The sequence below is a fragment of the Felis catus genome, chromosome A1 (assembly GCF_018350175.1).
Source record: "Felis catus isolate Fca126 chromosome A1, F.catus_Fca126_mat1.0, whole genome shotgun sequence".
In the NCBI taxonomy this organism is placed as follows: Eukaryota; Metazoa; Chordata; class Mammalia; order Carnivora; family Felidae; genus Felis; species Felis catus.
In genome coordinates, this window is record NC_058368.1 from 127,710,512 (window position 1) to 127,725,351 (window position 14,840).

The 14,840-nt window shown below is 38.1% G+C and overlaps 1 protein-coding gene and 1 long non-coding RNA gene across 9 annotated transcripts in view; one reads left to right on the forward strand and one right to left on the reverse strand.

The window, feature by feature from the left end:
* PDE4D (phosphodiesterase 4D) overlaps positions 1-14,840 on the reverse strand; it is a 1,455,129-nt gene that overhangs the window by 848,257 nt on the left and 592,032 nt on the right. Inside the window, exon 1 of one of the 8 annotated variants that reach the window (XM_023256805.2) lies at positions 8,177-9,010. The exons of the other annotated variants lie outside the window; for them this stretch is intronic. Coding sequence (XP_023112573.1) covers positions 8,177-8,631 — 455 coding nt within the window. The 5' untranslated portion in view covers positions 8,632-9,010. Of the gene's footprint in view, positions 1-8,176; positions 9,011-14,840 lie in introns of those variants that run through there. 8 annotated transcript variants of the gene reach the window in all.
* Positions 8,176-10,922, forward strand: LOC109501480. Its single transcript, XR_002743814.2, has 3 exons — positions 8,176-8,286; positions 9,002-9,117; positions 10,605-10,922. It is a non-coding gene; the product is annotated as an uncharacterized LOC109501480 (long non-coding RNA).

Consider the following 14,840-nt stretch of genomic DNA (forward strand, 5'->3'; position numbering starts at 1 on the left):
ACTGGTTTATTCCCAAATTAATATCACATTGTTTGAATTAAAAGAGTGTATGTTCTGACATCTTATAGACAAAAACATCTTTTTACAGTTTTTTTTTTTCCAAATGTCCTTTACTATTCTTCCATATACTTTCAATCAAATTTTAAGTCAATTCCCTCAAATTCCACTGGGGATATGTCATTTTTAAATAAGCCTGTGACCTTTTCTGTCTGAAGTGTTGCCTTTTTCTAAAACCTCCCTTCAAATTACTTACTTTCAGCCATTCCAGTGAGAATATCATTTGACTGGTGTACAGTGTTCTCATAGCTGTTCCCTGAGAGAATTAGCCAACAACTTAGTTCACTTTAGAACACGGTGTCTTAAATTTAGTGGATTAAAGACTTGTTGAGAATCTGATGTATGGTCTCCCCAAAATATGCACTTGCTTGCAAATCTAATGGATCCTCTTAACCAAAAGTCAGGAATTAATTTTGTGAAAGCAACTCTCTAAATAAAAAAGGAGAATTTATTCCATCAGGTTTTCACTGTGATGTTGTTTTCTCACCATCTGGATTATAAAGACTACTATCTCTCTTCATAATCATTATAATTTCTGTCTTCATAGTTTCAGTCAAGTGATGAGCTTACTCTCATCAAATATCATTCTGTATTATCTAACAATGTGATGACAAGATCACCATACTAGGAGTTTTAAGGCTAAGTCTGAGTCCTATATTTGAACATGTGTATATGTCTATTTCTTTGAGAGTTCCCTTTGATTACCTATAAAATGAACAAAATATTGTTAGCTCTGTTTACTACACACAGATGATTAAGAAAACCAAGTATATCCTGTCTGAGAGCACTAACTGAAAAGGCAGGGTTTCACTATTATTATTTCCACATCTAAAAGTTCATCATTTATTGAGAACCTATATTAACCACACACTGAATAATATCCTCACGTACTTAATGGGGGAGACAGATATAAAACTGCAATTGGCAGCTGCTAGAGTAAAGATATACACAAAATGCAACGTGAAAGCCCAGAAGAGAAAAATATTCCTCTGCTTCTAAGACTATCCACACAAGTAGTAACATAGGTAAGTTTGACATGATATTCATAAGTTTTCCAAACAGATAGGAGGGGATGGGATAGGGCATAGGGAAAACAGTCTAGGAGGAAGAAACAGCTTCAAAAATAAAGAGGTGTGAAAAGGCACAGAGAGTTCATCACATGGCAAGAAGTTAGTGTGGTGATTTCATGGGATTTATGAAATAGGATGGATAGGAAGACTTTCTGTGAGGTAGATAAACTGGGCTAGCATTTTGAAGAGTCAGACTAAGAAATCTAGATTTTATCTTGCAGGTGAAAATGAATCACCCAAGGATTTCAGACAAGAGGATGATGAGACTGGGTGGTCTGGAGTATAAAACAGACTGGAGTCAGGAGACATTGAAAGCTTAAGGGACAGATGATAAGCACTTGATTAGGGAAGTAGCAATTGAAAAATGTAAGAAATATTTCTGAGGTAGAATAAAAACATCTTGGTTGATTCTGAGATCTGAGAGTTTAGGGAAGGAAGAATACAAGGATACCACTCACTTGAGACTACTAGAGGAATGGTGATACCACACACTGACATAGATCGAACTAAAAATGCTTACTCTGAAGGCAAAACATAACTTATTTTTCATTTGATCACCAAGGGTATCAAGACGATCACAGTGATGGTGGTATATGTGTGTATGGGATCAAGTCAATTTAGTTGATGAGTTTTAAAAAATAACGTGAAATGCCCTCTTCTTTGGGAAAAATTAGATTTCCTATTTTTAAATGTAGAAAAATGTTCCTCCAAGTAAAAATAACCACAACATCTTTTGAAATATAATACAGTGCTATTTGGTATAATCCCTTAGCAACATTCCTGCTATGAGCCAGGACTAGCATTGAAGTTATAGACTCACATATTGTATATTTTTAAACATGGATATGGATAATAAGCTGTGAGAGGGACAAAATTTTACTCACGTTAGACTTCAGAGCTTTTGAATAACTACCAAAAGTTGTGACCAGGGGTTACCCTTTTAAATTATTACTCTATGTGATGTTTAAGAACACTTCCCAAGATGCTCTTTCAAACCCACCTTAATAGTTAGCAGATAAAAATTAGTGACCAATTCATCATTATGTGTGTGTGTGTAAGTGCATGTATGAATGTATCCAATTTGGAAAGTGAAAAATGTTTTGTTTTCTGAAGTTGTTTCTCTTGCCAATTTGGAGATCCCATTAAGTCTAGAACTACCAAATATTTCCTAATATTTGGTAATATTAGGAAATGTGAAAGATAACAATTTTGCTATTCTTTTTTGTTGATTATGTAAACTTAATGTCTTCACTTATTAAAATTTAAAGGTGGCAACCTTATGTCAGTTACCCAATATTAAAAAAAAAAAAATTACTGTTTCTTAAAATCCAAAGTCTTAGATTCACTGATGTAGTCAGTTTAAATAACCAATTTTTCAGTCATTAACTTTGGTAATGTGAAACTAAAATTTTGCGTCATGAACTTAGATCACCATTAATTTTTTAATGAAGAAAAAAATTCCCAAAAACCTTTAACAAAATTAATAGAAACAATGGAAAAATATCTTTTATAATCCAGAATAGAAAAGCAAAAACCTGATTTTTAGCATTTAAGTACTGCAATATAATATTTCCTTTTATTTAATATATTAATGTATTTAAAAGGCTATTGTCAAATAGATATTTCACATTCTGCATGGATTTTTTATTGAACATAATCATAGTCTTTATCTCTTTTTTATGAAATAATTTAATCAAACATTACCTTCTTGATATTTACATCTATGTCATCTAGAATATTTTCATTATACTCAAGGAATCATCTGTACTATATGAATTTCCAACCTTTTTCTTCTTTAAGAAATTTTTTTAAGTAATCTCTACATCCAACTTGGGGCTCAAACTCACAATCCTGAGATGAGGCACCTACTGACTAAACCAGGCAGGTGCCCCTTGACTTTCCAACTTTGTTTTTTTTTCAATTTATTTAAACTAAGAACAAAAAACCAGTTCACCCATTTCTCTAATCCCAATCCCACCTCTGTCAACCACCATGTTTTTTGCATGTGTGAGCTTCATTTTTGTTTTATTTTAAATTCCAAATATAAGATAGATAATATTTGTCTTTCTCTGACTTATTTCACTTAGTATAACGCCCTCAAGGCCTATTTATGTCGCAAATAGCAAGATTTCATTCTTTTCTATGGTTGAATAGTATTCCATTATATCTATATACATCACAATTTTCTTATCCATTCATCTATCAGTGGACACTCAGTTTATTTCTCTATCTTGGCTATCGTAAATAATGCTGCAATGAATACAGGAATGCATATATCTCTTTGAATTGGTATTTTCATTTTCTTTGGATAAATACCCAGAAATAGAAGCCTAGATCACATGGTAGTTCTATATTTAATTTATTAAGAATTGGGGCGCCTGGGTGGCGCAGTCGGTTAAGCGTCCGACTTCAGCCAGGTCACGATCTCGCGGTCCGTGAGTTCGAGCCCCGCGTCAGGCTCTGGGCTGATGGCTCAGAGCCTGGAGCCTGTTTCCGATTCTGTGTCTCCCTCTCTCTCTGCCCCTCCCCCGTTCATGCTCTGTCTCTCTCTGTCCCAAAAATAAATAAACGTTGAAAAAAAAATTAAAAAAAAAAAAGAATCAAATGGCAGTTCTACATTTAGTTTATTCAGAAAGCTCCATATTGTCTTCTATAGTGGCTACACCAATTTACATTCCCACCAGTGTATAAGGGTTCCCTTTTCTCCACATCTGCTCCAATACTTGTTATTTCTTCTCTTTTTGATAAAAGCCAATCGGACAGGTGTGAGGTGAAATCTCATTGTGGCTTCTATTTGCTTTTCCTTGATGATTAATGATGTTGACCATTTTGTTATTGAGAATATATATTGTTATTGCAGATTTAACTTTTATTTACTTCTGAGATACAGAGAAAGACAGAGGACAAGCGGGGGAGGGGCAGAGAAAGGGAGACACAATCTGAAGCAGGCTCTAGGCTCTGAGCTATCAGCACAGAGACCGAAGTGGGGCTCGAACCCATGTTGGTGAGATCATGACCTGAGCCGAAGTCGGATGCTTAACCGACGGAGCCATTCAGTTGCCCCATGTTACTGCAGATTTAGAAAAGCACATTACTGATGAAAATGTTTTGTTGTGTAAAAAGAAGTCAAAGAAATAACTAAATACTTTATCAGTTCAGTTAAGCAATTATTACACTTTGAAGAACTAAAGTTCAAGTGATTAAATTTATATATATATATATAAATAAATTTAAATATTTATTTAAGTTTATGTATTTATTTTGAGACAGGGCATGAGTGGGGGGAGGGGCAGAGAACGAGGGGTAGAAAGAGAATCCGAGGCAGGCTCCTCAATGTCAGTGCAGAGACCAATGCAGGACTCGAACTCACAAACTGTGTGATCATGACCTGAACTGAAACCAAGAGTTGGACACTTAACTGACTGAGCCACCCAGGCGCCCATGATATATATATCATATATACATATATATACATATATATACATATATATACATATATATACATATATATACATATATATATATGATATATATATCATATATGGCTTATATGGTTTATATGGTTTATATATGATAATGTATATGGTTTATATATGATAATGTATATGGTTTATATATGATATATATATGGGTTTTTTATATTTCATTTGGTTTTCTTGGTAACATTGAGATTCAATCCTCATAATTTTATTATGCCAAATTTTTTAAGTTAAGATTAAAAAGTCAGTCTATCTTCTTAGATGTAACTTAATACAAAATTTATTTAACATACCTATGTTTTCCACAGAGTCAAAATAACTCATCACAAAATATCTGAGGATTGCCTCCTTCCTATTTCATAAACTTCCTCATTAAACCAAGAACAGCTCTTTTTCATTGCTTCAGGTACTCTAATTTTCAAAATTTCAGTCAAGACAATAAAAGGATCTGAAAATGCTGGTATACATGCTAAAAATAGCCTTTTAAAGGACATCTTTTTCTTGGTAGTGCATAGGGAATCACTCATCCATCCATCCATGAGGCATTTTCAGAGACATTAACTTGACAGACAACTTAAGCCCTCCATGTGAATGATGGCTCATGCACACATGAACACACACACACACAATTTGCACATGTCTCACACTTTGGTCCCTTTTAGAAGATCATTGGAAACAACAAGAAGTGCTCTGATTAGTTTTAATTCTCTGAACACTGTTTCATATTTATTATTGTATTATATGAAATATACAAAGTCGACAAATACACTAGTTTGCCTCTATTATGATAATTAATGCCAGTGTAACAGCCAGGATTTCAAAAGTTAAAAATAAAAGTTAAAATTTCTCATTACTTCCAGAGCCTATGCAGTTTTTTTTTAAAAAAGAGGATTTAAACCATATCTCATTTTTTGTTTATTTGGACTTTATGTCCTGTGGTATCAATCAATATTAACTTCATGTTCGGTTTTATATATTTCTTGATGCTGTCAACATGCCCAGGTTCTGCGCACATTTATTTTTGGAGCACCCACTGTCTTTGCTGAGGCAGGAGACCTGGGTTTCAGTCTTAGCTCTGGCACTCATAGTCAATGTGCTACTGAACAAGTTACTCATATCCTCTAGAGCTCAATGTTCTTATCTATAAAATGGAGATAATATCATTTCATTTCAGTACCATCAATAGGTTTGAGTAAGTTAATAAATGTGATTTTTTGATAATTTTAAAGCATTGCTACCCTTGTCTTTTAAGAATAAAATTAATATCCATGTCCCTCTTAAAAAGTACATTTATTTGCAAAGGAACTTCTAATAAGGAAAAGTTTGACATGCAATGCATGAGTGTTTGGGAAATACCTAAGTGATATAAAGAACTGTAAGTCTAATAATTCTTAAATAGAATGACAATGATTTATCAGATGAGCTACAGTGGAAGCTATGGGTAAATATTACATAACTTTAGGTTTCTTTGAACCATTCAATTAAATTTCAAAGAGAAAAATAATTAGTGTAGAGAGGACAGCAAACAATAAATTCAAATCAGTGATGCAATACCTCTACTCCAATTAGCTTATTCTCCCTCTCCATCCTCTCAGACATATTCTATTTTATCAAAAAATGAATTTAATTAAGAGACTCTACAAAGTCAATCAACCTACAGATTAATCAAGAACCCTTGTTCTTATTCCATATTTGTTAAAGCCCCAGTCTCACAAATTTTAACAGGTCAAATATTCAAAGTGCCATGTTTGCCTTATTCCACCACCGGGGACCCACATACCTAGTGCTCAACACAAGTGGAAGACATTCACTTTTTCAAACAAAGGGTAACACAGCATGTGGGTTTTAGCACTTTGAGGTGTAAAATGAAACTTGCATATTAATTTATGAATGTTTGCAAATCACACCAATCTTTAAAGTTTAAATTGAACCAAGCTGTGATTATTAACCATAATTCTCTTTATTTTTATCTAACAGGTATAAGGACATCAGCATGAAAAAATGTCCACTGCCTGAGTGTGAGGAAGGCAAAGGGTATGAGGAGAATGTGGGCACATCAGGGTTGGGATATTCTATTTGGCTGGATTTCCTTTGACCATAGTGTACACAAGACACAGAGACATGCTTATAAAAAAAGAAAGAGATTGGGGGGGGGGGGAGGAGGGAGCAAAGAAGGAAGAGGAAGAAGAGAAAGACAGACATTTAAACACTATTAATATTTTTTGAGAAACCCAACCTACTGTCACTAACAATTAGACAAAAATCCCAGCCTCAGGTTTTCCTGTTTCTGCACCCCAACCTGATTTACAATTTACAATAACCCATCAGCCAGATGTATGGCTTGGATGCGTATTCTATCAATGCCTGCCCACATTTGAGGTTGGATGATGACAGCTCTACTTTGCCAGCATCTCCTGAAGCCTTATTTGTGTGCATCTGTGTGGGGCAGGGGATTCCTGCCTTGGAGGGCCTGGAATAAGGAAGAAAGGATCTGTTGCTGGGTTGCAGGGAGAGGGCCCAACTTCCACCTCCATACCTGACTTAAGAATCTGAGCTGACTTCTCAAAGCAGCTATAATTGGTTCTTTACACTACTCAGTTCCTTGGAAAAGGAGCAGTTGGCTTCTATTAAAACTCTGGGTGATATGCAGCCTCCTTGCCCTCTCTTCCGGAGCACTTTACATTAAGGGGAAATCACTGTAATCAAATCTCTGCATCTTTCCTGCTGCTAAATAAAACGAGGTACTTTCTTCCTGGGATTCTGCAAAGACAACTGGATGGATACACATACAGCCTGCACACACCACATACCGACACAGTGTAACTCCCACAGAGTCCTCAGCTCCCTCCTTCCATCCCTCACTCATCCCTCTCCTGAGGATTGCTGAACATTTTGCTCCAAACTCTCCAAGTCACCCACGTGTTTGTTCTCCCGTTTAGCTGTTCAATTTACTTCCCAACTTGACAAAGAGAAAGGGAGTTGGTCTCAGCCTTTTAGCTGCAATCCTGGGACCAAGCTGTCTCACCCATTCCTAGTCACCATCAGATCTGCCCCACCAACCCCCCTCACTCTGGGGGGAGTCGGCTGACTACTGAGAATCTCCCTGGCTCAACACCCCACTCCTTTCCTTCACTCTTCCTGTACTGCACCCAAGCAAACTGAATTCTTCCTGTTAAGTCCCACTTGCTGGGGTGGGACTGAAGTGGGTGGGGAGGGGGTGGTGGGTGGTATAGACAACTGGAAATCTTTCATTCTCTCCCTCTCTGTCAATCTCTCTCTCTCTCTCTCTCTCTCTCTCTCTCTCTCTCTCTCTCTCACACACACACACACACACACACACACACATGCACACAACCATTTATACTGTACTTTCAGGATCTCTTACACACACCTGAATCCTGACCCTCTCAAGCAAGGACAGACACGCCCCTGCTTTCCCTCCCTCAATTCCTGGAATAGAATTTAGCCCTGGGTCCTGGATTGCTAGTGATCAATAGAGCAACGAGGAGAATCTGGTAACTGGGGAGGTGACCCTGTGCCTGAATGGGGGAGGGGGCGCTCTCCACTCACCGCCTGAGTCCCTGGAAGGAGGAGGGCCAGGACATCCTGGATTTCTTCAGGCCGGGCCGGTGGCCGGTCTCCACGGCGTAGGAGGTGCGGTCCATGGCGCGGCAGTACAGGTAGCGCTCGGTGTCCGAGTAGCCTCGATGTCGGACGCGGCCGGTGGCCCCGCTCGAGGCGTAGCGGCCTCGAGCGGCCCCGGGAGGTGGCGGGGGCGGTGGCAGGGGGGGTGGCGGTGGCGGCTGCAGCGGGCACTGGGGTTGGGGCTGGGGCGAGGGCGGTGGCGGCGGGGGCAGGTGGTGATGGGGGTGCAGGAGGCGGAACTGGGGCTGCCGGAGCGGGTACTGGTGGTGCTGCTCGTGCCTCCAGAGGTGCTTGGGGGCTTTGAGTGTAGCCCCTCCAGCGCCGTCGCTGCCCTCGCCGCTGCCCGCCTGGGTCGGCACGCTGCTCTCCTCTGCCTCCATCCTGGCTCACAGCTCTGCTCCCTGCTGCCCAGCCGGTTTCACCGCGCTGGCCGGAGCGCCTCCCGGATACTGCTGCCGCTGCTGCTGCTGCCGCCGCCGCCGCCGCCGCCGCTTCTGGAGCTGAACAGAGGCTGGGCTCAGCTTCTCACTTGAAGCCTCCAGAGGCTCAGGCCGACCGAAAGGGGGCTCTGCCAGCGGGAGGGGTCACAGAACGTGACAGGGCTCCCTCCACAGTGGTTGTGGTAGAGACACGCTCCTGGGCTCCCCAGTTCACCAAGACTAGGGCGCACGGTGCGCTGCTTCACTAACAGTCAGTCCCTCCTTCCTCCCTTTCTTCTTTCCTTCCTTTCGGCGCCTGCGGCGAAAGCAGGAATTGTTAGCTCCAGACGCAGAAAAAGCAGCGGTGGTAGTGAGAGCAGCCTAGTCGGTCCAGAGCGCCTGAACCCTGAGACCGGAGCAGCTGAAAAGTTGGACAGCTCCTGACTGGTGAGCCGGGGCTGCGACTTTCTCCAAAACCACCTCAGCCAGTCAGAAGTCAGACCTGTCCTCCTGATCCTTCCCCTCCCTGTGCCCACGCCTCCCTCCCCTACTGCCCCCCACTGCCCCTGAGCTTTCCTCTGCACCTCCTCTTGCTTCAGCCTTCTTTGAGAAATGGAGTTTGGTGTTTCCTGGCTGATTCACAGAGCTTGTTGACGAGGAGCCCCATGCTGGGGATTCCAAAGATAAGGGATGTGACCTGGCAAAGTTGCCCAGAATGGTTTTTGTGCAGGTTGCTGAAAATTTGTATCTGGGCGAAGACCCAATATTAGGATTATTTCAGCCTCTTTCCTTGACACAGAATTAAATATTATGTGGATCTTTCCCATAGTAGGGAGAATGTCCAATGTTTCCTCTTGAAGATCTTCCTCCAGCTAGTATATGATGTGGCTGCTGCTTCTGTGATTAAGGTACCCAGGAGTGGTCCTGGCTGGAAATCAAGGCAAGTAGTTGCCAAGGCTGTGATAGCTGGCCAGAGTTAAGTTTGATGTACCTTTTCCATTACAAACCTCTGTTTATCTTCAGGGGTTTCTACTGTCAGTGCCAGCTTGCGATTTTGTATTTCTGCCACTTCCAGTAGGCGAATGCCACTCTATTACTAAAGCATTTTAAAACATGTATCACTATTCCCCCAAAGAAATCAGAGTAATATTTGACACTAAAATCCAAATTCAATTTTTATTTGTCTTCCTTTATTTAGTATTTTCCTACAAGGTTGGCTTTTTTCAGGAGCCAAGAGGATTTCAGAGCAATATATGTACAACATATTTTTCTTGTACTTTTTTTTGTATTACTGTATTACTTAAAGATCAAATGCTAAAATAATTTTAGAGTTAAACTTTATGGAAGCTACCACTGTACATTTATTATTTGAAATCTTAGTTAAGACTTACAATGGCTTGTTGGAAGTGTAATTATTCTATTTTCTGTACACAGTCAATTTTGACACACTTGAATATGTATGTTTTATGCATATCATATAATGAATACTAAAGCTACCAGAATCAGGAACCATCTCTCAGACTGTCCAGAGTGCTGGAAATCCAATGTTCTCCATATAGTGGATGCTCAGTATACAAGTCATTGATGAAACACCATCAATGGAAATAAATGCTCACTTTGCTCACTGTTTCCTTCTCTAAGTGGGAGCAATTAAATTTAATGCTGTGCAAAAATGCTGTTTGGTATTTCTTCATGGGTTTCTTTCTTCCTCTTCCTTCTCTCCTCCTCCTCCTCTTCTTTCTTCTTCTTCTTCTCCTTCTTCATGGTAGGAAATGTCTCCTCCAACATTTAAGTATCAGCACTCTGTCCATATGTGGCCCATGTACAAAGTCTGAGAAAGGCTATGTTTCAAGAGCAACAAGGCAGCCCCCCTACTTTCCTCTATGTAGGACTGAAAACATACTTGACTAAGGCATTCTCTCTCCCCTTTACAGATGCAAGTGGGACTAATGGCAGTGTCCAAAGAATGCCTAGGAAGGCATCAAGCTGGTATCTTTCCAAACAAGAAAGGAAATAAAAGGAAGTATTATGCAGTATAAACCAGTTTTTTTTTCAATTCACTGCATTATTAATAGTTGGAACCATTTCAAAGAAGTATACAAATTTCTTTTTTCCTCTGAAATTGTTGCCACTTTTCTGCTCAATAGAGCTATGTCAGAATATCTATCTGAAACTCTTATTCTTGCTTCTCAAACAGTAACAATACAGTTTGTGATCTTCTTTCCAGAATAAATGGAATCATTTAAACCTAACCTAACCTGCTTCTCACTATTAGTTTTCTTCTTTCTTTCAATTAATGAACAATTTCTTCTTCCTGTATTCTCAATTAATTTTTAATGATTCTTTTGTTTTTACTATATAATTACAAGTCAGGTATATTTTTAAATATAAGCAAAATCATTTACCAAACTGAAGAGCTTTTGAACAACAAAAGAAACCATCGATAAAAGGATATGGCAATCTACTGAATAGGAGAAGATATTTACAAATCATACATCCGATAAGGGTTTAATGTCCAAAATATATAAAGAACTCACACAATTTAATATCAAAATAACATAGAACCCAATTTAAAAATGGGCAGAGAATTTGAATATAATTTTTTCCAAAAAAAAAAGACATACAGATGTCCTACAGGTACATTAAAAGGTACTCAAAATCACTAATCATCAGCAAAATGAAAATCAAAACCACAACGAGCTATCACTCACACCTGTCAAATTGGCTATTACCAGAAAGATAAGAAACAACAAATGTTGGTGAGGACTCAGAGAAAAAGGAATCCTCATATACTGTTGGTGGGAATGTAAATTGGTGCAGTCGTCATGGCAAACAGTACAGAGGTTACTCAAAGAAACTTAAAAATTAGAACTACCATATGATCCAGAAATTCTACTTCTGGGTATTTATCCAAAGACAATGAAAACACCAATTTGAATAGATACATGCACTCCTATGTTTATTACAGTATTAGTTACAACAGCTAAGATATTGAAGCAATATAATTGTCTACTGATAGATGTATATGCACACCATGTATATATGTATATGTACACACATGCACACACAATGGAATATAATTCAGTCATTGAAAAAAAAAGAAGGAAATTCTGCCAGTTGAGATAGCATCGGTGGACCTCAAGGGCATTATACTAAGTGAAATAAGTCAGGGAAAGCTAAATATCATATAATTTCTTATGTGTGAAATCAAAACAAATGAACAAACCAAACATAAATACACTCATACATACAGGATGCAAACTGTTGGTTACAAGAGTGGGGAAAGAGTTGGTTACAAGAGGGGGTAGGTGAAATAGGTGAAGACAATTAGGAGGTACAAACTACCAGTTATAAAAAAAATCATGGGGATTTTATGTATAGCATAGAGAATATAGTCAATAATATTGTAATAACTTTGTAAGGTGTCTAGACTTAAGGTGGGGATCATTTCATAATATACAAAACTATCAAACCACTATAACGTATACTTGAAACTAAAAGGATACTGTATGTGAATTACACTTCAATAAGAAATTAAAAAGAAAATCATGTAAGTACCTTCTAACATGTTCCCAATTTGAGAGTTTTCAACTTCTCTTATAGTTCCAAAAAGTTACTTATTGAAGTAGTTTATTGCATGACCTTTGAGGTAAGACTGTTGGGTTCCAATCCACCACTTCCTAGTCATGTGACCTTAGCTAAATTACTTACCTCCATGTCAATTATATACAAAGTAGGATTATTACCTATCTCAAAAGGTCTTGTGATTATTTAATGAGATAATACTCAGCATAATGCCTTATACACAGTAACTATTCAATAAAAGCTACCAATTTTGGTTATTTCTGATAGAGTTGAAAGAATCCTAAGTTTGATTTTTCTCAGTGGTTTCCAACCTTGGCTGCATCTAAGGAGCATCACCTTGAAGGGCTTTAAAAGTTTCCAATGTTAAACTGTAGACCAGTTATTTCTAACAGTGATGTTATCAGAATCACTTAGGAAACAAGTTATGAACACAAAAGCCCAAGCTCCTTGAAGCAGATAGAGCTTGGGGCTTTATACATTTACCAATTCGTCAGGCGATTCTGAAAACAGCCAAAATTTAAAAACCATTGCCACACCTAAATGAATGAAATCAGTATTTCCAGGGAGGGGACCCAGATGACACCATTTTTAAAAACTCCTTAGGTGACTTCAAGATATCAATAAATACCAACCCAGACCTATTCCCTCATTATATAGTTGTAAAAATACTTTAGTGTCTCTTGGTTGACTTGCTCCATGACTTAAATATTTTTTGGCAAAACTGGTTTAAGAGCTCAGATTTCATGGAAAATACACACTTTAGCTGTGACTCTTATTGTCTCTATGTTAAAAGAAAATCTTATACAGTTAAAAATTGAGACTTCTAACTTTCACTTAAAAACCCTTTTCATCAATCTTTAATGTTTCTTTACTTATCTTTGAGAGAGAGAGCATGAGAAGGGGAGGAACAGAGAGAAAGAGGGAAACAGAATCCCAAACAGGTACAGTGCTGTCAGTGCAGAACCCCATGAGGAGCTCAAACTCACGAAAGTGGGATCATGACCTGAGCTGATATCAAGAGTCAGATGCTTAGCCAACTGAGCCACCCAGGTACTCCTCCTTTCATCAATCTAAGGGTTGCATATTCATAGTTAAAACAACCAAAAAAGGACATATTTAATGAGTACATCAATTTTCCACTCTTATATGTCAAATTATCCATTTTTCCCAAATATTGACCATAAATGTTGGAGTTTTACGGGTAAAATCAACGAGGGTTTCTAAAACTATTGCATTCATTTGGGCCTCCTTGAAAGTTTTCATTACTCACCATCAGGACATCGGTATATAAAGTGAAAAATTCACATAAATGATCAGTGTATTTTTCCTGAACAAACCTAAATAATCAGTTTGTGCCACTACTATGGTACAGAGATTATTATACACTACCACCACCATCCTTTTCTGCCAGTGCATTTTAAATCTGCCCTAGCAATCCAATCAATCACTCAGCATGCTATGGGACAACTAACAAGGGAGAACATTCCTGTCAATAATGATGGAAAGTGCTAGCAGAAATGATGTCAATTAAAAACTAAGAGTGAACAAGCACCATTTCAATTCAGAACATGGAATTAAATGGTAAGTTATGATAACTAAGGGTCCTCTGCCAACTTTGTGATGACACAAAGATTTAAATTAAGCTTTCTTTTTGCATATACCCTAGGTATATTTGAATACACGTTTGTTATGTTATTTGTTACGATGCATCAATTTGATGCCAAACAGCTTAAAGTGGGAAATTTTCACCGTCAGATACTGTCTTATACAAGGCCAAACTGCTGCCTACTTAGAAATATCCAAAGCATGTTTCCGAGTCTTATATTTCACTCAGGTCTTCGATGTTTTTCAGAAACAGGGTTAGGGAATTTCCTATGGATATATGAAGGGCTTTTAGAATTGTAAAAATCTACACATATATTAGATAGCATTGTGAATATTACCACTCTAAGTACTATTACTAAAGTCCCTATCCCATTGTTTCAATATGCTAGGTCATTTTTAGTAATTTTTTCCTCTAATATGAAACAAACAGCAAATATGTGATGAATTAAGAAGTGCCACACTTGACTGCATTTTTCTCTATCACACTGAAGCAAATTCAACAATAAGTGCTTGGCTGGTCATGTTTCAGTACTACCAAAAACCAATCTTGTATCTTTCTAACGAACTACTCCACTTGTCAATTCAAGCTAAAAATATTAGTTATATACCATCTGTCAATTACCATTCAGATTTTGGTATTTAATTGATGAACATGAAAAAAAAATAATTGTCCTCAAAGAACTCTGTGTCATAAGGGAAGTAAACAAATAGACAAACAACTATAATTCAGGGAGATAGAGAGTGAGATGTAGGTGTGGATGGGGATATGTAGTGTCTGGTATGGAAACACAGGAAGAATATTCAAAGCTTAAGGGTCAGTGAGTCTTCACAAAGAAGTATCTGATGCCAAGACCTCAAGTTTAAGTTGAAATGAGCTAATCATATCTTGTATGAACATATGTGTGTGACTGTGTATGTCTGTCTTGGGGAGCATCAAGGTAAAGGCATTCTGGACAGAAGTTGGCTCAGGCAGAAACTTA